Consider the following 27834-nt stretch of genomic DNA (forward strand, 5'->3'; position numbering starts at 1 on the left):
AGTGAGTTGGTCCCTGGCCTAACTGCATTCTTTAAATACAGGAAGTTCCCAGTTCTTTCTTGGGGGAGGGAGGAGGGGGGAGGGGTTTACTCAAGTCACTTGGGCAACATATTAAACAAGAATAGTATCAGCATCATTGTAAAGAGGACCATGAATAAATGAATAATATAGTCCAATACTGTGTGATACAGTTACTGAATACATGAGTGTGTTTCATTATAGACTCACATCTCTTCATAAATCATGCATGTTCTTTTCACCACTTACAGTACTGTAGAAGCTGCTGTACGTAGCTATTTCCTGCCATAAACCCTGAGGGTTTTTTGATGGTTTTGAATGCAAATTAGACATTGCTTCTGTTCCTGGCATGGTTTTTCCTTTTATAGTGTGTGGCTTCCTTAATTGCATTGCAAAATATACATTTACATGTTGTATTGCAGGTATTCAGTCCTTAAAGAACAACTTGGCATATATGACAAATTAACTGAAGGATTCTTCTTGTTTAGATTTACTGTTATCACATCACTTTTTATTCTATGTGGTGTTTTTTACATCCACTGAAGGAGTTTAATTGAGACCACTAGGGTGCCGGGATATTATAACTTTAACAGAATAGAATACAAAGTAAATCTAAGCAATATAAATAAGCAATAAGACCTGACACAGAGGGTATTACCAGACATTATACGACCGCGTGGGTAATGGGGCCCGTGGCTTGAAAACCCAGATTTATAAAAGTAGCGCGACCCCTGAATACTGTGCCAATCCACCACCCCCCTTCGGAAAACATTAATTGCCCAAGCTATTTTTGTCTTCTGGATTTTTTTTTTTTCTGTTCTTTCTATTTCAGTTAAATCAAGTCGCTGTTGTGTATGCTCCCATGTCTAGCACTACTAGTAGTACTATTGGTTGGTTGGTTGGTTGGTTCGTTCATAAGGTTCCATCTGTTTAATTTGAATACAGTTTTTTCTTTAAAAGCACATGTTAAACATTTGGGGGGGGGGGGTGTACTATTGTTAGTAATTAATTAATAAATATTATCATCTGATTATTAGGGCTGTCAGTCGATTACAATTTTTGATTGGTTAATTTATGGGTATTAGTTGATTAATCCATGCACATTTTTAATAAATATAACAATATTATAGCGGCTGTCCTGCATAGTAAACTAAAAAACCAGTAGAATCTAAAAGAAAAAAAAAGGAAAGGCAATGGTAATTTGGTCTGTCTAAAAGCATTGTTATTATTATTTTTATTTTAGTAAATTGAACACATTTTCTCAGAACGTCGCTTCTTTACATAGCTATGTACTTGGCTACCTCCTTGTACTTCTGAATCTAGCAGAACCTAAGGCACCAAAGAGATTAAGCCGTTTGGAATCTTGTTACAGGTAGCAGAGGATACTGTGGTTATTGACAAGTGATTGCTTAACATGCTGTTGTAGTAAGAAATCAGAGAAAGTAATTAATTCCACATAATTGCTCTAATTGCAGAATTGGTGCTTTCAGCAGTTCAGGTATTACTTGTGTATACTGTACCTTGAAAACTGATTCATATTCAAATCGACAACAATGTCTCTTTATACATTTTTTTTTTTTTTTATTTGTAAAAAGCAATTTGAAATATTACTTCAAAGTTCTCAGTATAATCCTCAATAACTGTCTCTATAATAAACATTATAGCTGTAAAACCAGGGCAAATCTTTGACTTTCCCATTGGTTAAACTTCCAATTTTGTCCCGCCTCTGTTCACTCATGAATGGACAAGGGGCAGATCTTTGACTTTCAAATTGGTTAAACCTACTAAAGACCTTCAACTGTATATGTCCCACCTGTGCTCACTTACGATTGGACTGCTGCGGACAAAATGCAGATTTTCTATTGGTTGATTTTTATTTTATATATAAAATTAGAACTGCATGATTTAAAAAAAAAAATAAAATCAGCGATCAAGTCTTTAGTTGATAATCAGTTTGATTAATCGGAGCAGCCCTACTAACTACCAGTGTGGACAGAAATTAATGCGTGCTCATGTTTGTATTAGCAGACCCAATTTTACAAAAAAAAAAAAAAAAACACTGTATAGATACAGGGGTCACTATCAATAATCCTATCGTCAAGAAAAGTATCATGCTTCACTACGTGAATCGGTGAGTGAGCACACCCTAATTAGGGCTGTTCCGATTTAACAGATTAATCAGACTGATTTAAACAGTTGATCGCAGGTTAATTGTGCATTTTTTTTTTCTTTCTCTGTTTGGGCATTATAGCGTTAAAATAAAAAAAAAAGTAAGTAACACATGGGAAAACGTGAGTTGTCACAAGCAGTATCACCCACTTGCAGTAATAGCTTCATTTTTTATGGTTACGATGAGAACAATATTGAAAAGTATACAGCAATAGTAATCAGTAACCTTGAAAGCTGTTTACATTGTTATTGCCATTCCATCAAGTATTTTTTAGTTAAGCCACACTATAGGGTAGTTCAGATGTTTGCAAGTCTGTACAAGCCACTCCTCTGTCTCTCTTATCATGATACAGTCTCCAGAAAAAGAGTTCCTTTTCTTTTTAACTTAATATTAAATGTTTCAGTTATGCTGACGGGAAATAATCCACAGCTACAGTAATAAAAGGGGAAATACTGTTTAACATATTTTAATCTTGCTGATCGTTTTGGCCATGGCTGATTTTACAGTGAAAAAAGAGTGGTAAAAGTGATGCAAGCTTGGGATGGTTATGAAGATCTGCTGGTGCTTAGAACATTTAATATATTAGACAGTTTATTCTCCAAATGCAAGATTTGTATTTGATATCCACAAAATACCTATTTTTAATCTTTCAGTGGCTTTGCCAAAATGTTCTGTGTAATGAGCTGCTTTTGAATACTGTATTTAAAAAAAAAAAAAAAAAAAAAAAAAAATGCGGAAAATGTATCCTACATATCCGATTAATTAAAATAATAATAAATAGACAAGTGTAGACTAGTACTGTAAACTGATATTGCCAATCAAATATATATGTTGGATGTCTAAAACTGGTGGTCAGAGGGGTCACAAAATAATCCTATCACAAGCATAATTCCTTTTTTATTTATGTTGTATACCTGCTTAGTCAGTTTCTGAGTTATGTTAGTCCGTCAGAAAAATAATATTTTTTGAGAACTACTGGTTTATAATATTCCAATACACCCGAAGAAGGCACAAGGTGAAAGATGTGTCTACTTGACTTCTTATAGCTTTACATTAACATCCTAGTTGTAGGAACATGCCCATTTGGCTCACACACTAGTTTTTTAGTGGCTATGTTGTTATTTATTTTTTTATTTTTAGGAATTTTGCTGACGCATATACAGATGTCATTGAGATGTTGCCACAAAGTTGTTGTTTTATTGCCTTCACTCAATAAATCACAAGAAATATTGATAAGGAACTATTACTGTGTTAAAGCAATGCGGTAATCTAGACTGCTACTGAATCGGAAAATACTGACATCTTTTTGTTTTTTAGGGACTGGAACCTTCGGGCGCGTCTTTCTGGTAAAGGAAAAGAAAACAAGAGGATATTTTGCACTGAAAGCAATGAAAATTCCTGACGTGATTCGATTAAAGCAGGAACAGCATGTACAGAATGAAAAAGCAGTATTATCAGAGGTTAATCACCCATTTCTAATCAGATTGTAAGTATCAGTTTAACACTTGTTGGCCAGGAGTTATCAGTTTAATTATGTGAAGGTTTTCACTGTATAAAAACATTTAACATTTATAGAGAAATCTGTCCTTTAGCTATACAGTACATGGCTGGCATGCAGTTGCCTGGGGTACTGTATAACATGACACAATGCTAAATGAATGAGCTGAGGTCTCAAATGCCCAGCTTTATATCTGTCTATACAATAGTTAATTAACCATGTGATGAGTATCCCCTATTTGTACTACATTGTGTTTCAAAAATTCAGCTCTCTACTGGCAAAATAAGCCGTGGTACAGTGTGAGTGGTTATACCCCAAACCAAGCAACCTTGTTACAGGAATGTATTCCTTAATAATATGAGATGACAGACACCTGATTAGCAGAAGGCTGTTGCTTGGCAACCTTTTGTCTGGTTTGGATTACTACAGTATGATATATACATCCACACTATGTAGAAGTACGTTTTGTAATTTTTAATTCTAGTATAATGCTAATGATAATTACATCTATTGATGGACCACCTTTTAAGAATTGCATTTCAAGATGCTGGTTCTGGGATTGCCATGTATACATTATAGCTTCAAGTAAAAGTTGAGTTTTATTGTGTTTTGATATCATTGGCAATTGGGTAAAAACACATTTGTCAGTCATATGAAAGCCGCTATTCTCTACCTTGTTCTCTTCCGCTAGTACTTTCCTCTTAAGAGTAATGTGTCAGGTAGAGTAAAGTCAGGTAATATATATGTGTGTGTATAACTGCAGTGTACAAAAGTGATACTTTTTTTTTTAAATGTACACAAAAGCCTTTCAGCTGATTGAAATAAATTATTTTCTAAATCATTTATTTATATAGGTATATTGTTTAGAGATTTTTCTGCAGTAATACTATGACTCTTCTGCCTTTTAAAATGTGCATTTTAACAGAAGTTCCATGTTTCCTAAAATGATGATACTCTTGCTCTTGCAGATTTTGGACCCATCACGACGAGTGTTTTTTATATATGCTAATGGACTATGTGCCCGGTGGCGAACTCTTCAGTTACTTACGCAACATGGGCCGCTTCAACAACAGCACAGGACTGTTTTATTCTGCAGAGATCGTATGTGCAATAGAATACCTACACTCCAAGGAAATCGTTTACAGAGACTTAAAACCTGAGAATATATTACTGGACAGAGACGGCCATATCAGGCTTACAGACTTTGGATTTGCTAAAAAGTTGGTGGACAGGTATGTATTGGTGTAAAGTCAGCAGGTACTTATGTTCTTACAAGTACTTACACACCATAGGGAAATGCATGTTTCACACATAATGCTTTTTGAGGACTGAGGGAGCTGCACCTTTTGACCTTATAAAATAGAAGGGTGACAAGAGAAGAGATACAAAAAAAGTCAGTCACATACACTATTTTAAATTTGGCACAGGGACCAGGACCAGAGGGCAGCGTTGGAAGTTGAATAAAGACTGATTCAAGGGTTGCCATGCCATGTTGTTTCTGCCGATTTTTTGGGATCCTTCAATAGCTGTCTGGATACTGTACTGGACAAGCATGAATGGGCAGAATGACCTCCTCTTGTTTTGTATCTTTTCCGATCTTACAGTACAGTATGATCTTAAGTTCAAAACTATTTTGGTGGAGCACACAATGTACTACTTTAGCAGTCCCACCCATTTTCTGAGAGCTGAATGGACACGTATGCCTGCAGCTCAGATTGGCAGATTTAAATGCAGATGACTCAGTTGGGTTTATAAATAATTAGCTGCTTTCTTTTCGTTGTCAGGTTCTTTGCTTTTGCTACAGTATATTTTTATATGTAAAATCTGATTTTTGTTAGGCTAGTTTTTAGTCACCTTTTGAACTAATTATCAACATCATTCCATCCAAAAGGTATACTTGGTAAAACTTTTTTTTTTCATTAAGATGTGTGCTGAATTGCCTTGTAGATGTCTTGCTGCATTTCACAAGAAACAATTCTTCATTTACAATTAAAAAACTTTTTGGAACATCAGTAAGCACTTTCTTTGCTGGTCTGAAACCAAATAAACACAACCTGTTACCCTATGAAGATAAAACTGAAGGTGGGGGGGGGGTAAAACAGCCATTATCTCTTGTTTTGAGTTTGGAATAAAGAGATAAACCTGTTTTAAGGGTTCCTGCATTACACTTAGCCTTAGACAACATTGTCATTGGCAGTACAGGTGAAACACCTTTTAACCGCCTCTGTAGAAGGAGACCTGTCTGCTAGTAGAAATTGCATTGAGGTGAAACTATTCCCATTTTCAAGAGGGTCCTAGGGGTTAATAAGGTTACAGCTTTAACAATCCAAACAACATGCACACAGTCCATAGACATGATTGTAATAACTACTGACATAATATAATTTAATTAAAACAGTTACATCCTAGACAGTGATTCTGGAAGCTTTTAAAAAAAAAAAAAGAAAAAAAAACCTTTACAGGCAATACTTTTTCACTTTTTTTAGCTAAGCTTGATTAACTATACTAAAGTGTTAAAAAAAGTGTTTAGTAGGCACCCAAAGGTCTGTGCAAAATAAACTAGTGTCTTGATTATGTTTTTCTCGTTATGTTCAAGTTTATAAACCACAGAAAAGAAATTAAAGAAATAAAGCAAAATCGTACCTTTTAAAGTTGAAAAGTGGTGGGTAAATAGCACTGCAGGACAATAATTAGACGAAGGGTCATAAAACATGCATGTAGTGAAAATCCATTGTCAATGAAAAAGAAACGAGTTCTCCCTTCATAAAAATAATCCAGAAAAAAACAAACAAATGTTCTTTTAATATTTGTATTTATTTATTTATTTATTTATTTTAAGTAGCAAAAAAGAAACATTTCAGTTTTGTTAGGCAGTGTAAATGTGAGATCCAATTTATTTATTTATTTTTGTAAAACTGATAATTTTGTAAAGCCATTTACAAAGGTTAAGTTATAGTTTTTATAGGCTCACAGAAGCTGTGAATGCTGGCAAGCCGAGTACCATAGTCTAGTATATAAGAATGTACTGACAGATGCTCAAACAAGTGTACTGCACATGCTACAATGTGGGCAGTATCCTTTCCTATTGCATACTTGAGTGTTCAGGTATGCATAATAACTGGTAAATGTTTCGATCTAATCAACAGGCATGCTTTAGCACAGGAGTGACTAGGACGTCGATCACGGTCGATCCAGAACTCGTTTTTGGTAGACTGTAGAAAATTAAAAAACCTATGCGGTTAAAACTTATTTTGACAATTCACAACGGGGGCATATTATAACCCTTTCCCGGGATTCCGGTCTGTCGTGGTTACTGTTCAATAATCACACAAGGTGGCACTGCTTAACTGGTGTTGTATGTATAGTAGCTAATGCTATCAGTTACTGCTGCTGTTTTCTCGCAGTTTCACTTTTAAATCACACATATTCAATTACAGTAATTTGGCTGCACAGCGCGGTGTCGGCCTAATCAGGAAGTGCTGTTGCCAAACTAGTGTGGAAGTTATTTGAAGAAGGGTAAATCACCACCCGGCAATAACACAGTCCTGAAGCACTGTATTTTGCAGTATGTAGTGGTAGGGGGTCGGTTAGAGGTTTTACTGTATGTAATAATTTGACACTTCATTGCTGGTAGACCGTGTTAGGATGAGGGTGGGAAAAGTAGATCCTATGCACCCAAAGTCTGGCACCCCTGCTTTAGCATATATAAATAACTGAAATAATAATAACAAATGAAATAACCCGCTAAGTAGTGTCATTATTGCGCCTGCTGTAGAAAGTCAATTAAAGGTAGAGTGCAGTTAAGTCATGTTTTACTGTAACACCCAACAAAAGTGTTGGACACTGCAGCTTTAAAGAACGTTTTCTACTGAGCCCTACACTGCTATTAAAATGTCCCTCTTAAAAACAAGTAACCTCATTTTATGAGCACAGATGTCTTTTAGAAGGCACACTGTCAATCCATGATATCCTTGTTATTTTAAAACAGGACCTCTGTTCTGATAGCAGTAAGCACTGCCATCTAGTGGAGATTTGAATCAAGCCGAAGCGCCAGTAATTCTAGCAACAGTAATTGTACTTCTGTTAGTGTCCCTGTGAGTATTATTGCCGTAGTTGAACTGATTGGTTTTATTAATTGGCTCAGGCCTTATCTTTACAATGTATCGTATATAATATGACTTATTTCACGATATAAAAATAGGCAATTCAAGATATTTCGCAAAATAGCATTGTCACAGTCAAAATCACTTTATTGTACAACAGAAGTTCCTAAATATTTAAATTCTTACCTGAAAAACAGTAAATTCTAAATTCTAGAATATTTAGTTTGTCCACCTTTTTAAAGACATTCTATTTCCACCATTAGTGCATTGTCAAACAAAATAAAAACATAAATACATGTAAAAATATGACATGTAAATATCTCTTTCTCGTACGGAGCGATCTTTAGCAGAAATATTTGAAGACATTTTAAAGAAATCATGCGGCTCTATGGAGTGTGTTCAGTTACCGGAAGCAACCTGAACCGGCTGCCAGGTTCCTAAATGCAGTGTAACAGGTAGTGCATCAATAAGGCAAACCTTTGCTGTATTTGTTTTAAGTGATAACAAGTTTGTATATTTGCATTATTCTTTCAGAAATTGAAATTTTCACAGGGAACTTCATATACATGGCAGTTGGTAAAATTCACAGTAATTATGAAATCCGTAATACCTGTGGGGGGAAAAAAAAAAATACAGCCTTAATCATATACAGTCATCCTTCAGCTTTTATTTTTATTTTTTTTATTGTTAGTCAGAGGGATCCACATTTTTATGCCTGTTAATCTAACATCAGAACACAATGGCACCCACTGGCAGGGGCATTTTACGATATAAAAATTGTTACAGCATTGTTAAAATAAGGCGAACTACAGTGTACAATGTGAGTTAAAAAGAGTCTGACAACAAATACATTTACATCAAAGTTATAGCATAGACAAGTAAAAAGTACCACAACTGTGGTACGTATTTCATCCCATTCTCACCATCCCATTTTCCAGCAGCAGATGGCGCTTTCAACGGTAAGCTAAAGAGCCTTAACTTTGAGTTCCATACTGTACAGTATGTGTGGGCTTTAATGAAAAGCTATATGGACAACAGTTTATTTCATATTATAGAACTATTATAAAGCCAAAGCTAAACCTTAAACTTTCTGAAATGGGTAACAGCACATTATTACTAATCTGGGTTTACGTATTCACATTAAAAAAAAAAAAAAGTTTTTAATCAGTCATATTTTTATTGCGAGTGTTTTCCTGACCAAATATGATTTGGCTAAGTGTAGCGGACAGTTTGTATAAACCAGTTACTAAATAATTTGTTTCTTCAGGACATGGACTCTCTGTGGGACACCCGAATACCTTGCACCAGAAGTGATCCAGAGTAAAGGTCACGGCAGAGCAGTGGACTGGTGGGCTTTGGGAGTACTCATCTTTGAGATGCTCTCTGGGTACGTATCATGTATCTGTACCATGTATCATGTATCTGCATGTTCTATGGCAGTACATCTATTTCATTAAAAACAAATCCTCACCATTCTCACCCAGTCACCCACCATGTTGTTTTTAATTATATAGCTGAAGAAGGCATAATCCAAAACATATGGCTGCTTTACTTCTATGTAGTATGTCAGAATGTTAGATAAAGGTTTCTGGAAATATGGGAGAATTAGAGTTGTAAGATCTGATTTTGACTTCTCCTGTAAATCCAGTTTTTTTCCCCCCATTGATTTCCCAAGTACAGCCACCGCATATGATCACAAGCTCTTCCTGGGTAATGTTTTCGAGATAGACTGAAATCTTCCAGACTAGACTTATAAACATCATTGAGGTTCATACTGCCACCCCATGTGAAATAAGCTCAATTATAACCTTTAATAGTGATCAGTTAATTTCAAGGATGTTAATTACCTCAGCCTGGTCTTTCCTGCTTCCCAGAATCCTCCCGATTTTATAAGGCTGGAGGTGGTATTCTGGTGTGAAATGAGCTGCTTAATATGCAGAGGTAACAACAGTAAAGTCTTTGGTACACAAGTCACGATCTAATATGTGCCAGTACATGCAATGGAACCTAATTAATATGATACTTTTTATCTGTTGGAACGTGTACAGACAATAAATCACATTTATTCAGTTACTTGGTTGCTTTGCTTGCAGTGTGTGTATGTATATAGAAACCTTCACATTAATATGAAGTGCTGTCCTTACTGAAATATGATACAAGTAAGTTCGCTTCCTCCATTGTGATACCTAATTTTTGCCTCAAAGTAAATAGCCACTGGAGAGAAAGAAAAATAGTGTGTATGTATATGTATATAATTACACAGCTCTGTTCTTTCAAGATCTTCATCTGAGTGCTGGTTTTTATTTTCTGTGCCTTAAGTTGCTACAGACATATGGGGTATTTTATCCCTTAAACAAACAGTGAAATAGTTGGAAGGATAATATATTTAGCTTGCCACTATGGTAAACAGATGTTTTTTCATTCATAATAAGGCATAATAGTCACTTTCCTAATTTTGAATATATCCCACATCTTACTGTATGTTTTTGGTTTATTGATTGGTTGTTTTTTTGTCATGCAAGCTGGGAGGGGGCTTATTTATGTGAGTATTGGAAGTCAAGTTAAGGAAAAAAATATAGCAATTTAGGATAAACTGTATCCCCAAAAGCAAAAAGCGTCAGAAGAGGAGACCTTTTATGCCACTAAAAAATAACTTATTAATTCTGACCCCTTTTTTAATTCATGATGCGTTAAGAGGAAATGCTGCAGTTTACCGCTGAATCTTCAAATAAAATTAAATGAGATCCATGACTTTAAAAGTATGTAAAGGTACATGCCTATGCAAATCCCTCCCTCACTAATTATTCTAATACATTAGATGGTAATTCCACTAGAGGGTGCAAGTGGTTGAATTTATATTGCTATTGGGTAAAGAAACCAAGTATCTTAGTTTAATCTGAAACTTGTACAGTTTTTCTTACCATTTGTATTGGCAACAGGTGGGTTAGACATTTCTAAGCTCCACTTCTGCTTCCGTAGAATATTGACAATTAGTCTCATTAACTGTGTATAATTTGGCTTGATCTTAGTGAAGACAAACCTTTGGGTAAAATATTTACCGTAGAATTTGAGACTATTAATTATTAACTATTAATCAGATCTTTCCTTACACGAAATGTACTGCATACCCAGAGAGATTCTCTTTAGCCCAGGATTGAGAAAGATTTCCTGATGTTATTTCTTATACATGGTAGCCTGTACTCAGAGTGGTTCAATAGCCTCCTCTGCTCACATCTTTATCGACAGATTAGCAAAACATGCAGTACAGTATGTCTGCTGGTTCCAGAGTGACAAAGTCTCCTATTCATCAGGCTAGAGTTTTACAGATGTGGGAGGGATGGATAAATATCCGTCGCCTTCCTTGTGCTGGAGTTATACTGTGCGTAATCCAAGCCTGTGTGATGAGTAAAGAAAGATGAGGGAAAAAACACAGGCTTTTGTTCAGTCAGAAAACCAGTGTTAATTTTGAGTCAGTGAGCCGAGATAACGTGGAATGTACCGAAATAGTGGGCAGTGGGCCGAGACAATGAAATTCTGTACTGAATGGCAGTAAAATCCTATTCAGATGCAGGGAACAGTTCCTTTGAACTAGTTGGCTGTTTCAAAGATTTTACATCTAAAGTGAAATTAGCACAATTCAGGAAATGTTTATCTATACAGGTATGTCGGGGAAATTAATTAGAAACTGCTTTACAAGTAATTGTATGTACAGTGCCTATAGAAAGTCTACACCCCCTTGAACTTTTTTCACGTTTTGTGTGTCAGTGCCTCAGTTTCATGCATTTTAAATTATGTATTTTTTTCCACTTATCTGCATACCATACTCCACTCTGTTAAGGGGAGAAAAAAATTAAAATTAAATACAAAGCTGAAAGATCATATAATATGAGTTAATATTTGGTTGAAGCACCTTTGACAGCAATTACAGCTGTGAGTCTGTTGGGATTGGTCTCTACCAACTTTGCACATCTAGATTTGGAAATATTCGACCATTCTTTACAAAACTGTTCAAGCTCTGTCAAGTTCCTTGGGGAGCGTTGATGGACAGCAATCTTCAAGTCATGCCACAAATTTTCGATTGGATTTAGGTCGGGTGCTGTGACTGGGCCACTCAAGGACGTTTACCTTTTTGTTCCTTAGCCACTCCAGTGTAGCTTTGGCTGTGTGCTTTGGGTCATTGTCATGCTGAAAGGTGAACTTCCATCCCAGTTTCAGGTTTCTTGCAGAGGGCAACAGGTTTTCCTCAAGGACTTTTCTGTACTTTGCTCCATTAATTTTCCCTTCTATCTTGACAAGTGTTCCAGTCCCTGCTGATGAGAAACATCCCCAGAACATGATGCTGCCACCACCATGCTTCAGTAGGGATGGTGTTCTTTGGGTGATGCGCTTTGTTGGGTTTGCGCCATATATAACGCTTTGCATTTAGGCCAAAACTTTTCAATTCAATTTTAGTTTAGTCAGACCACAAACCTTATTGCCACATGGCTACAGAATCTTCTGAGTGTTTTTTTGCATACTTCAAACTGGATTCAAGGTGGACTTTCCTGAGTAATGGCTTCCTTCTTGCCCCCCTACCATACAGGTCAGATTTGTGGAGTGCTTGAGATATTGTTGTCACGTGCACACTTTGACCAGTCTTGGCCATAAAAGTCTGTAGCTCTTGCAAAGTTGCCATTGGCCTCTTGGTAGCCTCTCTGATCAGTCTCCTTCCTCGGTCATCCAGTTTGGAGGGATGGCCTGATCTAGACAGGGTCTTGGTGGTGCCATACACCTTCCACTTCTTAATAACACTATGTAACACAATTTTTGTTCCTGGGTAGTAAGTGTTGTTTCCTAATTGCTTATGCCTGAAAAGTATAGAAAATGGCTATTATTCCCCACAAACTTTGCTTTTGTGACCAGGACAGCGATATTTCAAAATATCACTATTTCCAATGGGAAAACGGGCAAATGTGTGCCTTTTCGTTCACATAAAGTCAGAAAAAAACAACATATGAATCCAAGTTATCATGTATTTATACTAAAGTAATACAAAAATGACTACAAAAGATTTAGAAGTGAGTAGTTTTTCAAGATGTACAATTATACTGTAAATACAGTATATAATCTTTTGTAGTCATTTTTGTATTACTTTAGTGTAAATACATGTTAATTTGGATTCATATGTTGTTTTTTTCTGACTTTATGTGAACGAAAAGGCACACATTTGCCTGTTTTCCCATTGGAAATAGTGATATTTTGAAATATCGCTGTCCTGGTCACAAAAGCAAAGTTTATGGGGAATAATAGCCATTTTCTATACTTTTGAGGCATAAGCAATTAGTAAATAACGCTTACTACCCAGGAACAAAAAAAAAAAAAAAAATGTTACACGGTGTAATCGTCTTGACTGTGCTCCAAAGGATACTCAAGGTCTTTCTTTTTTTTTATACCCATCCTGTGATCTGTGCCTTTCAACAGCTTTGTCCTGGAGTTATTTTGAAAGCGCTTTGGTGCTCATGGTTGAGCCTTTGCTTTGAAATGCAGTACCCAGCAAAGGGAACCTACAGGGACTGCTGAATTTATCCTGAAATCATGTGAATCACTACACTTTAACACAGGTGGAGGCCACTTAACTTGGTGTGTGATTTTGAATGCAATTGGTTACACCTGAGCTAATTTAGGATTGCTATTACAAGGGCGGTGAACACAATTGTCTACAAATTTCTAGAGTATTTTTTTCACTTGGAAGTTGTGGGTAGGATGTGTAGATAAATGCAAATATATATATATATATACATACATACATACATACATACATACATACATACATACATATATACATATATATATACATACATACATACATACATACATATATATAAAACTGATTTTTACACAGTTGCCACTAATCGTCACCATGCATGGAGTGGTCCACAGGACCATCTGTGAACCACACACCTGTTTACAAATGCATTCATAATGTTAGCCAGTGCCTGTACTGAAAAATGCAGTGCTGCTTGCAGGGAAAGTGGGTTAGTCCTCTCCTGTTGTTGCAGAAGTGTCCTTGGGATCCCAGGTCTTGTTGAGTCAAGACACATCTCCCAGGCTTTGATAATCAGTCTTCCTGATCGGGATCAGACAAACCAACAGAGTCCCGGCCTCCCTTCACAGGGAAAAGGGAGTTGACCCCTTACTTCCTTCCGAGTCATTTCAGTTCAGTACTTTATTTATTTATTTATTTATTTATTTATTTATTTATAATTTGATCAGATTTTTGCTGTGAGTGAAGAGTATGTAATGACACAAAAAGTGTTTGTAAAGTCTGCCAGTAGATGGCAGTATTAATCTGATTTTCTAAAAATAAATAAATAAATAAAAATTTAAAGCTTTTGGAAAAACATAAATGCAATAGACCTTTGGAATAAAAATGTTATATAATGGTAATGAGTTTTGCATGAAGTACTTTTAGCAAATATCAGTAGAGAAGGCCTTAAATACTGTTTAAACTGCTAATGCAGCAAATTTAGGTTTGCAACATTATGCTTTAGAATAAAATAAAGCAATGCCAGCTACAGTAAATCTTGTTTTTTTTTTTTCATAAATGATAGCCAACAGAAAAAGCCCTGATTTGGCCCCATTAATTAGTAAGTCAAATAGAAATTATTAAATTGTTCAGGAAGTACAGTGTGTAGGCTTGGGGGACGCTTGATCCTGTCTCTAATTGCAAGGGATTTATTCTTTTCCATTGAAGTACCTGATCTCATACTCCTACAGCATTTGCAAACTAGAACAGCTGAGTATTTTCCAATCCCAAAAAGGTTACCTAAAGTTGAATAGACTGTGATAGTAAAGTAGCAGGGATTTTGCCAAAGAGGAATTATTTCTAATTTGAAAAAGCCAACTGCATTGCACACTTTAAAAATTTGATTGAAAGGACTAATCGGTTTGAAAGAATACTTTGTCCAATAAAAAAAAAAAAAATATATGTTCTTGAGACCTGCAGTGCTAATATATGTATTTCCCTTAAAAATGCCTGCCTTTTTACCTACTGTACTGTTCTGAACTATATACTGGCTGCTTAATAGTGTGGTAGACTGCAGTACACTTTGTAATTTACCTCCTCTGGTTGTAGTTCATGTGATAATGATAAATGAAGGTGGAACATTGACGTTTTTGTCCTGAATGTGTGTGTCTTTTGCCCGAGTGGTTTGAGTCAGTTAAAGAAACACTACTGATCCAAGACCAATGTTCTCTGGGGTGCCTATTTAATGATTTTAAAGTGTGACCGTTCCTTGCTCATCTTGTAGATGAGCCGGTCACACACATATGTAACAGAGACTCTCTTCACCTCCATTTTGACCCATTTTAAAAGCTCGGGTAATAAAGCTTCAGTTTTACCGTTGAAAAACTCAAAGCTGGAATCTCCCACACCAATCGATTTAAATTTTACACTAAAATATGATTATTTTGTGTTTGTTTACTGCATTCTGCCAGAATTACTTGCATTCAGCGTTGTCACAAAAGGCCAATTTCAGTTTTTAACCATATGTGGTTTTAGCCATCTTGATAATTTTTATTCTTTAATACAACTTGTATTAATGTATTTTATTAAATGGAGGGGGGGAGTTTACTCTCATTTAAAGTGAATACGTGAAACATTTGTGTAATGTCATTTTATAACGGTGACTGACAAGACATTGCATTGAATGTTGAACCAGACCTGGCAGTCTTGACCACACTATCATAACCTCAACATCTGTCATTTTTAATAATAATTTAGAGTTCTAGAGTGATGTTGGCTTTGTTGGAATTTTCATGAATACATAAAAAAAATAAGTCTTGTGAATTACAGGTTTAATCATTTGGTAATGCTGATATTTGATTTATCAATATGTTGAAGGAAGAGCTTATAACTCTTCCTTCAACATATTGATAAATCAACATCACCTACTGAAAAAAAACAAAAAAAACTTTTGTTTCTCTTTTCTGAACATCAGACATGCATTTACTCTGTCATAACTGTATATGTAATTATTGCTTTTGCTTCCCCCCCCTTTTTTTTTTTATAGATATCCACCATTTTTTGATGACAATCCATTTGGTATTTATCAGAAGATTCTGGCCGGCAAAATAGATTTTCCAAGACATTTGGATTTCAATGTAAAGTAAGATTCAATAAAGTTTTCAAATAGTGCATTCACTAAGCTTGCTGGACATGGTTAATGCAATCTCTTTTTGACGTGTTACTGTTATATCAATACAAAGATACAAAGAAGGCACTGATGAAGCTGATATGCAAAATAAATTGTTAATCTTGTAATAAACTTGCTAATTTAATTTTAAAGGATTTGGTGACAGAGGCAAATCAGTATTTATATAGTTTACATATTGTATTTTCTGCATTATGCAGTGAACTTTTTCTTATATTTTTCATATGTTCTTTTTAACTTTCCCTCCTAAACAGAGCATTTGTCCATGAGCCCTTCTTGGTTAGCATATGTGTATAACATTAGATTCAGAATTTAATGCCAAATTCCTGAGCTCAATCTACATGTTTCACAGGAAGAATTCTTTTGAAGGAATAGGATCAAATAGTGTTACGCTTTCTACACTTTGTTGATGAGAACCTTAAATTTACATATGGGGCTGTGAATCCACGTTCCTTTGCCAACACATCGGTTCAACTTTTGCATAAAAATATATATTTCACTGGAACATCAAATGTGCTAGGATTGTTTTTGACATCACTGCAGGTGATCAATAAACAGATTCTGCTGTGATAACGTGCTTTTTACTGTACAGGTTACCATGTTTCATATAATTCTGTTTTGGATAGTCATAACCGCTGTATATAGTAAGTTGACATTAAATTCCTAATTTACTTTCTATGTTAAAGCAACATTGTCTTGCGTAACTCATAGCCACTGCACATGTTAATAATTGTCAGAACTCCCATGTGATTCAGGCAAAAAAACATAAATATGAAAATGGCAATTGTGAATGTTTGATCTTAGTTAAGGTGCTCATTGACTCTGGTATGCTTGAAGGGTTGAACAGACATGGCACCAAAGTGTGAAGTACAGTTTTTCCTTTGGTGTTCAGGCACCTTCACTGTACAGTATAGAAAAGCGAGAGCTACATGTATATTGTGGTGGTTGGCAGGGATGGGGTTAATTCCTGCCCTTGCCAAAATACATGTGAGAATGTGGCTGGAGCCTTAACTGGGCTCCAGCTACATCCTGTAAAAGGAAGCCCAGGGCTCCATTAGAGGAGGAAGTGGAGTGCTGGAGACAGAGTGAGACAGAAGGAGGAAACAAACTGTTACCTGCACGGTATGTTGTGGTATTTTTGGCTACTACCAGTCACTTCAGCCTCCACCGCTGGAGGGAGACTACCTGCCGCTCCCGCCTTCACCGCTGGAGGGAGACTACCTGCCGCTCCCGCCTCCACCGCTGGAGGGAGACTACCTGCCGCTCCCGCCTCCACCGCTGGAGGGAGACTACCTGCCGCTCCCGCCTCCACCGCTGGAGGGAAGCCCCGCTGTCTCCAGCGCCAGAGAGAGAAGCCCCGCTGTCTCCAGCACTGCATCTATTATTGAGGGGAGTTCAGCAAAGGCCAGGAGCACCTCCACGATGGCAGCGAAAGCCCTGAGATTACACTTGTAGTATTTAGAAAACAGTGATCTTCTTTTTCTATAACTTAAAGAAGATTGCAATTTTGAATCATAATGTGTTTAGAATACTTTTTACCACATAATAATAATAATAATAATAATATTATTATTATTATTATATTATTATTATTATTATTATTATTATTATTATTATTATTATTATTATTATCATAACAACAACAACAAAGAAAAAGCCAGAAGCAAAATACAGCATTTGAAAAACACATTTTATAACATTTTGAACTAATCTGCCGTCTTTTTAGATTCTTCAAACCCCAACAATCTTCACATCTTCAACATATTTCCACCAAGTTTATAGGCTTTTGTCTTTTCCAGCCAACTTTTGTTTCCTGATGTTTCTGGTATTAATGTGTGGGTTCTTGTGAGCTACCCGGCAATGGAGATATATTGTTTCAAGTGCAGTCGTCATATCGATTTTGGGCAGGTGCTTTCTAACATCCTGGCTGTAGTGTTTTTGTTATAACTTTGTTGCGAGACATAAATGGACTTCAGTTAAATTGTGCATAGAAGGGATTTCTAGAGAAATGGTAACACAAACTGTGGGGATTGTTGAACTGAGGTCTTTTAGGTTTAAATATACAGTACTATAATTGTTGAACGTTTTACGTGCTGAGTGATCTAAAACAATATGCACTTTGTGTTGCACATTATGTAATGAGCTTGTCGCTCTTTACATTATGCAGCCATTTACCTCATCTCTTTCCAGTATGTCATTACATCTGGTCTATTTTAAAACCTCTGTAACTAATGCCAACAGCCATACATCTGTCTGCCGTCTAGCAGTGTGATTTTTTTTTATTATTATTATTTTTTTTTTTTTTCAGACCTGATGACATTAGAGTGCTGTTAGCAGGACTATGGACAGGAAGCTTTGTCTGTTTTGATAATGATGCAGTTTGTATAATGGAAAAACAAAGTCTACGGTGTTCAGTTCATATATTTCACACGATATTGGGTGGGCCCACCTTTTGCCATAATGGCATCTTCTGGATTTTTGTGGGATTGTTGCCCCTTCTTCCAGAAGTACTGGGTCAACTAGGAACAGTGTAGAGGGTTGTGGTAATCAATTTAATCCCACAACTTAGAGTGATTCGGGGGTGGGGGCGGGGGGTCATGAGCGGGAGCTCCTCCTCCTTATTTCCTTCCTAACAATAACATCTGCTAAACCCCTATTTAAACCCCAAACCATGAGCTTGCTCTCTGTCTTGCGTTTTTTGTTTTCCATCATCCCATCTTCCCCCACAATACTTTCCTCCCGATCGGTTCGGTCTCACTTCCGCGAGACAAGGGGAGTCTCCTTACAAATCTCTTAAGCCGGGTCCACACCTGAGTGATCAGTTGCGAGTAATTGCTGTGTCCACATCTGAGCAATTACTTGTGCAACAAGGTGCCCGCGTTTACAACTTTCATTTTTTTGTGATATGAGATGACAGATTTTATTTTTTTTTTTACATTTTTTATTCCATCTACAAGGTGAAGTATTTTTTTTTTGTTGTTTTTGACAACTGAGGTGACACTTCTTTTTTTGATCAGGTCGTAATGTGTCCAGTAATTAACAAGGAAGAGTTCGCTGTTATTATTTTTTCAACTGATGTTATTTTTAATGCCATATTCCCTAAAGAAAAAGCAAAGCCACGTTCAAGCTGGATGAAATGGTGGTTGAGGAGTCGGCAGAAACATGGGGAATATCAAGCCCTTGTTAAGGGAATGATAACCAATCATTCAAAATACTACTAAACTTAGTGTAACCTTTAATTGAAAAAGGAGATACTTTCTTCAGAGCGCCTATACCAACAGAAGAGAGAACGTCTGTGACACAGATCTCTGGCCACAGGTGATATCTATGCAAGCTTCGGATATCTGAACAGAATCTCAAAGCAAGCCATGTCTGATTGTGTGGCAATTTACCGTGCAGTCAGCATTATAAAAACAAATCAGAGTTGGCGAATTGCCACTTGATTGCCTATGTCTACAGAAGTCGCTCAGGAGGGTGCTTCGAAAGTAGAGCCCTGCTCTGCTTCAAGCAACTAGTTGCGCAACTGCTCCCAACTGGTTGCAGGGACATCCACAACTAAGTCGCGCAACTAATCGCTCAGGTGTGGACCCAGCACAAGTCATAAAGCACATCTCTCCTATTCTCAGTTCCTGAGGTCTCTTTCTCTTCGCATAAAAAGAATCAAAGCACCTGCAGTAACCAAGTTTGAATATATACTAATTAAATGTGTGTCTTAAAAGGGCCAGCATGTGCAATGTTGTCTGGTATGAATTTGTTTTTAAACCTACCACTTGCTGTTGAAAAGAAAATGCTCCTTTTCCAGTATTGACTCAGCAGGTGCATTGTCCATGCCTTTTGTCTCTGTTGACATAAAATGAACCAGAAAGCTGATAACTGATACCTAAGCTAAAGCAATATCCCTGTGTAACCCAATGCAGGTGATCTTGTAACGGCACACTGTCCATTCATAGCTAGCCGGAATGACACCAGGGAAAAGCAGGTCTGGTAAAGTTATTTCAGAATGTATGTTAAATGTTTAACCTCCAACTGTTTAGTCAATTTATGTTTTGCACACTAAGGAAAGGAAAACAGTTCCTCGTCCTCTCCACACATGTAAACTCTAATGGCATATTCAGCTGTCTCTGGACCTAGTCCTTCAATCTTCATACTGTACCAATAGTCAGCAGCTGTTAGTGGACACAGGAATTTACACAGACGACAGGCAGCCACATTATTGTTCACGCTGAACTAGTAACAAGTTATAAAGTGCCCTTACAATGGTTATGTTTTTTGTTAATGCATGCTTTTATGCTCTGACTTGGACAGGCTTGAAGGTGTTTTGCATTTAGAGGTCACGTAAAAGTGATTTTATAGTAATGGGTGGGTGTGTGTGGAAACAAAGGGGTCAAAATTGGAATTTTCACTTTCCAAATCTTCATAGCAACCCTTAGCTTTGTTGTCTGTAATCATGCAGTATGACCAATTGTACTTTTTGTACCATAGAATTTTCATCTCCGTTTTGAAATCCCTCATTGTTCATGCATCAGTTCTGAAATGGTCTCGAACACTGTAACTAATCCATCATAAGGTTTTTAGCAGCTGGATGGATTTACTACAGCACAAGTTAAAGACTGAATATTGGCAGATAAAGAACTTCAGCAGGCCCTTTGGAAATAACTTCATAATAACAATCTATTATACTTTTACAAGTAGGTAAGCCGTGCCCTGAATAGGATTTTCTGTTCTAATAATTGGTGTTTGTTTTTCTTTCAGAGACCTCATTAAGAAATTCCTTGTTGTTGAGAGGACAAGGCGGCTAGGAAACATGAAGGTTGGTACACAGATATTACGTTGAAAAAAATATTATGTCCGATCATTCATTCTCACGTTTGAACGCCCTGGTTAAGGAGTATTATGAATCTCAAATAGTGCTGAAAATGAAAATGTTTTAATCTTCATTGTTTTTTTCCAGAATTCTGAGCTGGGATTTGGGAGAAGTGCATTTTTACACTGATTGCTTTCTTTTGTAGGGCAAACATTGCGCTATGTGATAGCATACTGTATATTAACTCTTTATCTAGCTCTCCGCCCACAATACACTGCTTATTCATTCTGCTGCTGTAGTAGCTGGTGTAGTATCTGAGATGCACTGTACAATTCCCCTTTACTCCGTAGTTCTTTGATGTTTTTACTACTTTTTTAATATACTGGTAACTGTAGTATCTTGTAGGTAAAACTGTAGGAGCATAGGACTGATTTTCACTGAGCCTTCATCAAGTATTTTGAGCCACATTCTAATGAAAGTTGCCCAAAATGTGGAAGGTGAAAAACCTTAAAGGTAATGGCCTCAGCCTGACCGCTATACTGACAAGGGCATCAGTAGCAGAAACTAGTCACTGTAACAGGCGCCTGCCAGCATTGTAAATTTTCTTAAGTAGAAAACCACCTCCTCCATGAGCACAAATGGTTCCCAGAAGAAACTGGCAGAATGTGACGACTTCTCACTTATGCCAGAAATGGCAGCATCATCAGGAACGGTTACGATGTAGTTGAACGATGGTTTTGACCTTCTTATGAAATTGAATGCAATGGGATTTATGCTGGAATAGATTGTTATAAGCAGTTGCTGCTTAGAAGAAACAGTGTAAATGTTTTCTGAGGAGAGTGGGGAAAAGTGGGCCACACATGAATGATGACAAGGTGTCCGCTTGTCCTCTCAGATGACTGTGTACCCAAACAAACAGCATTGCCAAAACCCTTTCCTGGGTCATTACATAACGTACCTTTTTTATTTTTGTTCAGAGATGAACTGTTCCAAGACAAAGCAACCATTTACAAGGATATTAAAAGAATAGCACAAACAGTGAAGTCAGTTTTAAAAAGCAAGTCTAATGTTGTTGTTTGTTGATTAGTTATTGCTATTTCATGACAAAGCTAAGGTATTTTACCAGTAATTTTGCAGCATACATTTTATGTTAATTCATTTATATGCTTGTGTCATTTGAGTATCGCTCGCTTAATGCTTGCTTGACCAGAGTGGGAAAATGAAGCAATGTTAAATGTGTTGTTGACATTCAAACCGGATGGGACCTTTTAATAGATTACTGCAATGTGTGTTGAGTTCAGCTTGAATTAAATTGGGTAGCATTTGCTATTCCTGTTTTGCTTCGTCAAACAAAAACTGTTTTGTCTTGTACTGTAGCTTGAGGCTTTGTAACCAAGCTATTTCTTGAGTTTATGAGGTAGAACTTGCTGCTACAGACTGACCAGCAATGTCATATATATATATATATATATATATATATATATATATATATATATATATATATATATATATATATATATATAGTCTTAAATGACTGCTAATGAGACTGACTTTGGAAAAGCACACGAAAGTTCACCTACAGTTAACCTTCACGTATTTAAGAAAACTGATTATGACTTTACTGTAAATAATGTAACTGAAGGAATAATGTGTCTTTTGTATGGATAATCTAAGCAACTTTTTAATGGACTAACCCAGCTTTTCATTACTCTGTTCCTCATAGTCTTACTGTACTGTATGCTTGCTATTTGGTAATGCAGGTTAACCATGTAGTATAACTATATTTAGCTGCTTTACAAAAGTATGTAAAAGTCAGTATGTGGATGTGGCAGGCTGGCGAGTGGATAGAGGCCCAGAGACAGACTGCAGTTCAAAAAAATAACTATTTTATTATAAATAAACAAAAATAAAGTGCACAAGGGCAAAATAACAGATACTCAAACACAAATAAAGCAAAAACAAAACTCACAAAAATAAAGTTTCCAGGCTGGGCAATGCCTTCACTGGATTTAGAAAATTCAAAAAACCACAAAACAAACACCAACCTGCTTCCTCAGCTCCCTTCCCCCAAATGAGAAGCTGAGGCCTCCTTTTATATCAGGTGGCTGGGCGCTGATTGATCGTTAATCAACCTAATCAACTAATCAACCCCAGCCACCTGAACATAATAAACCCAGGCAGGCAGGGGAAGTTAACCCCATCCCTGCCAATTTAAAAGGGCAGAGCTTTGCTCTGCCACAGTGGACAATAAAGCAAGTTTTGGAATTTGCAATCTGAAATATAAAAAAATGCAATACATCTTGCACTGTTATGATTGCATGTTAAAACAAAGTGTGGATGTGCCTGGGTTTCTGCCTTTTTTAGAATGTTTTACTACATTGGTTACATTGGCACTGAATTTGACTGAGGCTTCTGACCTGCTTAAACAAATTACTGAATAATAACATTACTTTTATTTATTTATTTATTTTATTCGTTTAACTGAAAGAGCTGTATGCATGCATTTGTAGTCGTAATAAATGTGCATCTATTTAAAATAATTTGAAGCTGCAAAATCAAACCTATAATACCCATTTCAATAGTTGTAAATAATAAAGCAATCATGTGTGTGTTTGCAATAACCCAAGTTTTGCACATTAACAGTTAATGAAGCTATGTTGCAGACTAGAAAAGGTACGTAACTTTATTGGCAGTGTTTTTTTACCATGCTGTTAAAGATACTGCAAAACTAAATGGAGCTGTTCATTTAACAAAGATATCGCTGTAAAGTGCTATAAATCAGAAATAGGAAAACAGTGTACTTTGCAGACACTTTGACTGATCTAGCCTTAGTTAAGGGGACGGTAGCACAAAACAAACTATGGCAATGTAATTTGAAGCTACTTTATCTAAAAATCAGGTCTGAATGCAAAATTTGAGTTGAATGTACTGACTGGTTTCCCAGGATTGATTTTTGTACTCATTGTTTTGAACTAGCCTGCATTTTGTTTCAGTATTTTCAACTTTTTTTGGGGGGGGGAGTCAATAAAAGCAGGGATTTTAAAAGCAAATAACAGGTTCATTTCAAAATAATTAATAAAATGATCTTGTAGTTAAATGTTTTTATTTTATATTTGTATTTCTTTTTCCACGCACTACAGTAGACAATATTTCCAGTGCTTCCAAAACTTGCTGGAATTTGAATTATTGATTGTCATCGATTTACGCACAGTGGGAACATGGCGTGTCTGTCTCTCTTCTCTCTCTCGTTTTCTCTTCCTCTTAATAACACATAATTATAAGTTACAAAGCATATACTGCATAATAGACTGGTTTTCCAATAGAGGGCTGTAAAACTAGGCAGTAAACTGCAACTTGCCCAGCGAAGAAATAGCAACATTGCAAAATTAAAGAGCAGGTAGCTTAGATTTCATACTTTTATTTTACCACCCCCTTACGAATGCAGTTGTTATGAGTGGTTCTCATTGCAATTACTCAAATATTGTGTTCGTTTTTTATTTAAACTTTGTAAAAGGTTTTTATCTCAGTTCAGGAGCTGTTCTTCAGTTCCAGTTGCCTGCCATAGATATCTGTAACATTAGAGAGCCAGCACCATCTAGTGATTGGATAACTATTCAGACAATTGCAGTGCAGTATGTAAAATTGACTTTATTACCTATTTTGTTGGTGCAGGCTTGCTATTCCTAATCCTCACATTTTCGTTCAAAGCACACACTTTTTATATTATGCCATTGTAGCTCTTTTTTGTAATGACTTGACACGTACCCATAGTATATAATGTAACCCACTATAAAGGACTGCCATATTGACTGAGACCAAATAGTTTGTCATGAGAAATGTTGTTTGTTAAGCTGATTTTAATTACTGTCTGGTAGAGGGACAATTAAAAGAACAGTTCTATCCAAGCCGCAAGAAAAGAACTGATAGTGCTTTATTATCAGATTACATTAACACTAATTGAAGAAAAAGAACTTGGGAATCGTTTGCCTGAATCTGATCAATCTTTGCATGGATCTTCATTATTAGGCTTAACTGTTATTTTTTTCAGTAACTGTTCTGTTGAAACAAAGAGTTTTAATAAGATCGTATACAACGTTCGTGAAATGTTTTGAAAACGTTCTGGCACCTTAAGCTTACGTGGCAAATCACATAAAGGATTTGTAGCTGTTTTGTTTCTTCATGATGCTTCCACATGCACATGTGGTTGTTTGCTGTAAGTAAGCTTGATCTTTATTAAATCAAGGACGGCAGCTGTCAACCTTAATTAAAGTCATTTGATTTTGATAACCCCTTGTCATGCTTTGTATAAAATATACAATACAATATAAAAGTTCAATTTAAAGCGTAAGCTACTGCAATTTCATGATAGTTTTTAAGGGGTTGTTGGAAATAAAACTAACAGGTAATGCTTATTCCACAGAGATTTAATTTAAAAAAAAAAAAAAAAAAAAAAAAAAAAAATCCTGTTTTTTTAATTCTCTTCATAACCTATTATTTATTTATTAGCAGACACCCTTATCCAGGGTGACTTATAGTTGTTACAGAATATCACATTATAGAAGATCAGATTACAGATAAGAGTAGTTATATAGTACAGTAAAATCAGTAGAAAATAAGATCAAATTCAAACAAGAGCAACATAAATACAGTAAATTACATTTAAGAGTGAGTTTGTCTAAGAGCAGTTAAACGTGTAGTAAGTATTTGCTTATACAAGTAAAGTCAATTGAGAGCATGTATTAAGTATGATAAATGGATAAGAACGATTTCAAATAAGAGCAATTACAAAAAAAATCTTGAATACGTACCTACTGTATGTTCTGTCTCAAGGTAGGCTGCAGTGTAAAGCGTCAGGGTTTCATGGAAGACAAAATGCACCATGTGAGTAATACGCTCTGACAAATGAGCTTTTGAGTTTTAAATAGACGGACAGCTTTTTTTCAGTCGTACAGCTGTAATGAAACCAGTAGTTTTAAAATACAAGTCATGGACATTAAGCAATAGTTTCCTTATTAAACCACTGTAACCTACTATTGAAAAATGCATTTCCACATTCACCACTGTTTAAAGTTTGCTCTGGACACATTTTCTGTGTTTTATAAATGGAGTGCACCTGTGATATATTATACTGTATTCTAAAATGTTAGAAGTTGTCTGGATGTCAAAAACTAGCTCAGGTAAGCACACATAGTATGAATAAAGTCCACAGAGTGTTTTTAATATTAGTGCCCTGGATTAGGCAGATTGTCTTATTTCAGTATTTCCAGAATGTTTTCATTCAACACTGCTGACCTGTCAAGTAAAGATAACTCCAGACCTCTCAAGTACTGTATTATAGAAAAAGTAACTCTCCTCAAAATAGATTCAGATACAAAACTCTGTTTTAATAAGTGCTGTGTAGCAGGCAGTGGCATGCACTTTTTTTTTTTTTTTTTTGTATTTTCAGTGATGTCTGTAATTTCAATGTCTATACAATCTGAGGATATTCTATCGTATTCATGGATTTTAATGTTTAGCAGTTTGGTTGAGGTGTTAAATAAATGTCCACATGGAAGAAACAAGATCAATAAAAATGGTCTGCATTATTAGTTCTGGAAATGTCTAACGTGATCCACTGATATAGAACTGATATGGGGTCAAAAAAAGCTGTTGTTTAAACCAAGACCCAAGATAATAGAGAGCAAAGATTAAAAAAATAAATAAAAAATGTCACACAGTGTTCTTGTAAAACTAGAGGTAACATTATATCAGTCAAAACTAAAGTAGCAGGGTCAGAATGGTGCACAGTAAATTGAATGTAGCTTCTTAAATCAGTTTAATGAAATACTTGCTAAAATCATAAAAGGATTGTCTTTGCCATTACATGTACTTGCTTATCTGTTTACTCAACAAACCATTATAAGGAACCATACAGTAGGGATGTAACAGTTATGAGTTTCCCAAACCAAACTGAAACCAACATTTGCATAACATTCCAAAATGAATGATACCAACCGGTTTCTTTCTTTTTTTTCTTTTTTTTTTTTGATTTTATTTTGTACAATGAAAAAGCATTGGCAGTCACAGCACTAAGCTGGTGATATTTTAGGGAGCTCATCGCACACACTTTGCATCTAGACATGCTCAATAATTTTAATTTGGTAACAGAAATCAAGTTATGACAAGACTTGACTGATTGCCCTCAGTAGGGGTAAATGCAGCTTCATACAGTTTGGGTGTTCAGATGTCTAGGGCTGTTTTTTTTAGGTTTGTTGATTAAAAGTGCTGGTGCTAGTACTAACAGACATATTCAAACACTTAGCCTGCACATTTAATGCAGCCTAAGAAGTGGAAAGCTGACGCTGGAAATTTTATTTAAAAAAAAAAAAAAAAGTTTGGTGAGGCTGTCTCATCTGTTCAATTGCTTGTGTGTAGACCTGGTACAAATTACATAATGATGCTAAGCGGACCAAAACATCCAACTAAAACAAAAAAAAAAAAAAAAAAAAAAAAATAAGCAGGATACCTGGAAGCTGCTTTAAATTAGATGCTTCTGTGAGCAGGTCAGTTTATTTTTATTTGGTAGCTTCATTTGCTATGCATGTTTTGAAATTAGTTTCTTTTGTTTGATTACTTTTTTATTGCATTCTCTCAGAATATTGATTGCATTCAGGTTTAACAGCCTTACCAAAGAGTCCTATGTATTATAATAATGGGCTATAATAAAAAATACTATTGTAAACCAGAACTTGGCATATGTCGTCGTCAGGTCTGAGTTCTAGCTTTAGTTTTTTGCTCACGTAAATCTGTGGATAACATTTTAAATTAGAAAGGTTTCCTCAAACTTTTTTTTAAAATGCTGCCACACATCTCAGTCACTTTGAAGCCAACATGTTGATTTTAAATAATGTATAATTTCAAAAACCCTAATCTGCAGTTCAACTGAAACGTGATTTGCCACATACAACCGACTTGTATCGTTTTACCAGGAAAATATGTCTTCATACATTATTTTATTCTTTCTACATTGTGTCCAATAATATAATCTGTTGATATGGTGCAGTAACACT

At 35.9% G+C, this 27834-nt stretch overlaps 1 protein-coding gene across 2 annotated transcripts in view; it reads left to right on the forward strand.

Annotated features, from left to right (window-relative positions):
* The window catches only part of LOC121320668 (cAMP-dependent protein kinase catalytic subunit PRKX-like), a 49033-nt gene that overhangs the window by 12789 nt on the left and 8410 nt on the right, over nucleotides 1–27834 (forward strand). For both annotated transcript variants that reach the window (XM_041259217.1, XM_041259218.1), the window contains exons 2-6: nucleotides 3506–3674; nucleotides 4655–4918; nucleotides 9057–9176; nucleotides 15841–15936; nucleotides 20734–20791. In XM_041259217.1, coding sequence (XP_041115151.1) covers nucleotides 3506–3674; nucleotides 4655–4918; nucleotides 9057–9176; nucleotides 15841–15936; nucleotides 20734–20791 — 707 coding nt within the window. The remainder of the gene's footprint in view (nucleotides 1–3505; nucleotides 3675–4654; nucleotides 4919–9056; nucleotides 9177–15840; nucleotides 15937–20733; nucleotides 20792–27834) is intronic.

The sequence above is a fragment of the Polyodon spathula genome, chromosome 9 (assembly GCF_017654505.1).
Source record: "Polyodon spathula isolate WHYD16114869_AA chromosome 9, ASM1765450v1, whole genome shotgun sequence".
Classification (NCBI taxonomy): domain Eukaryota; kingdom Metazoa; phylum Chordata; class Actinopteri; order Acipenseriformes; family Polyodontidae; genus Polyodon; species Polyodon spathula.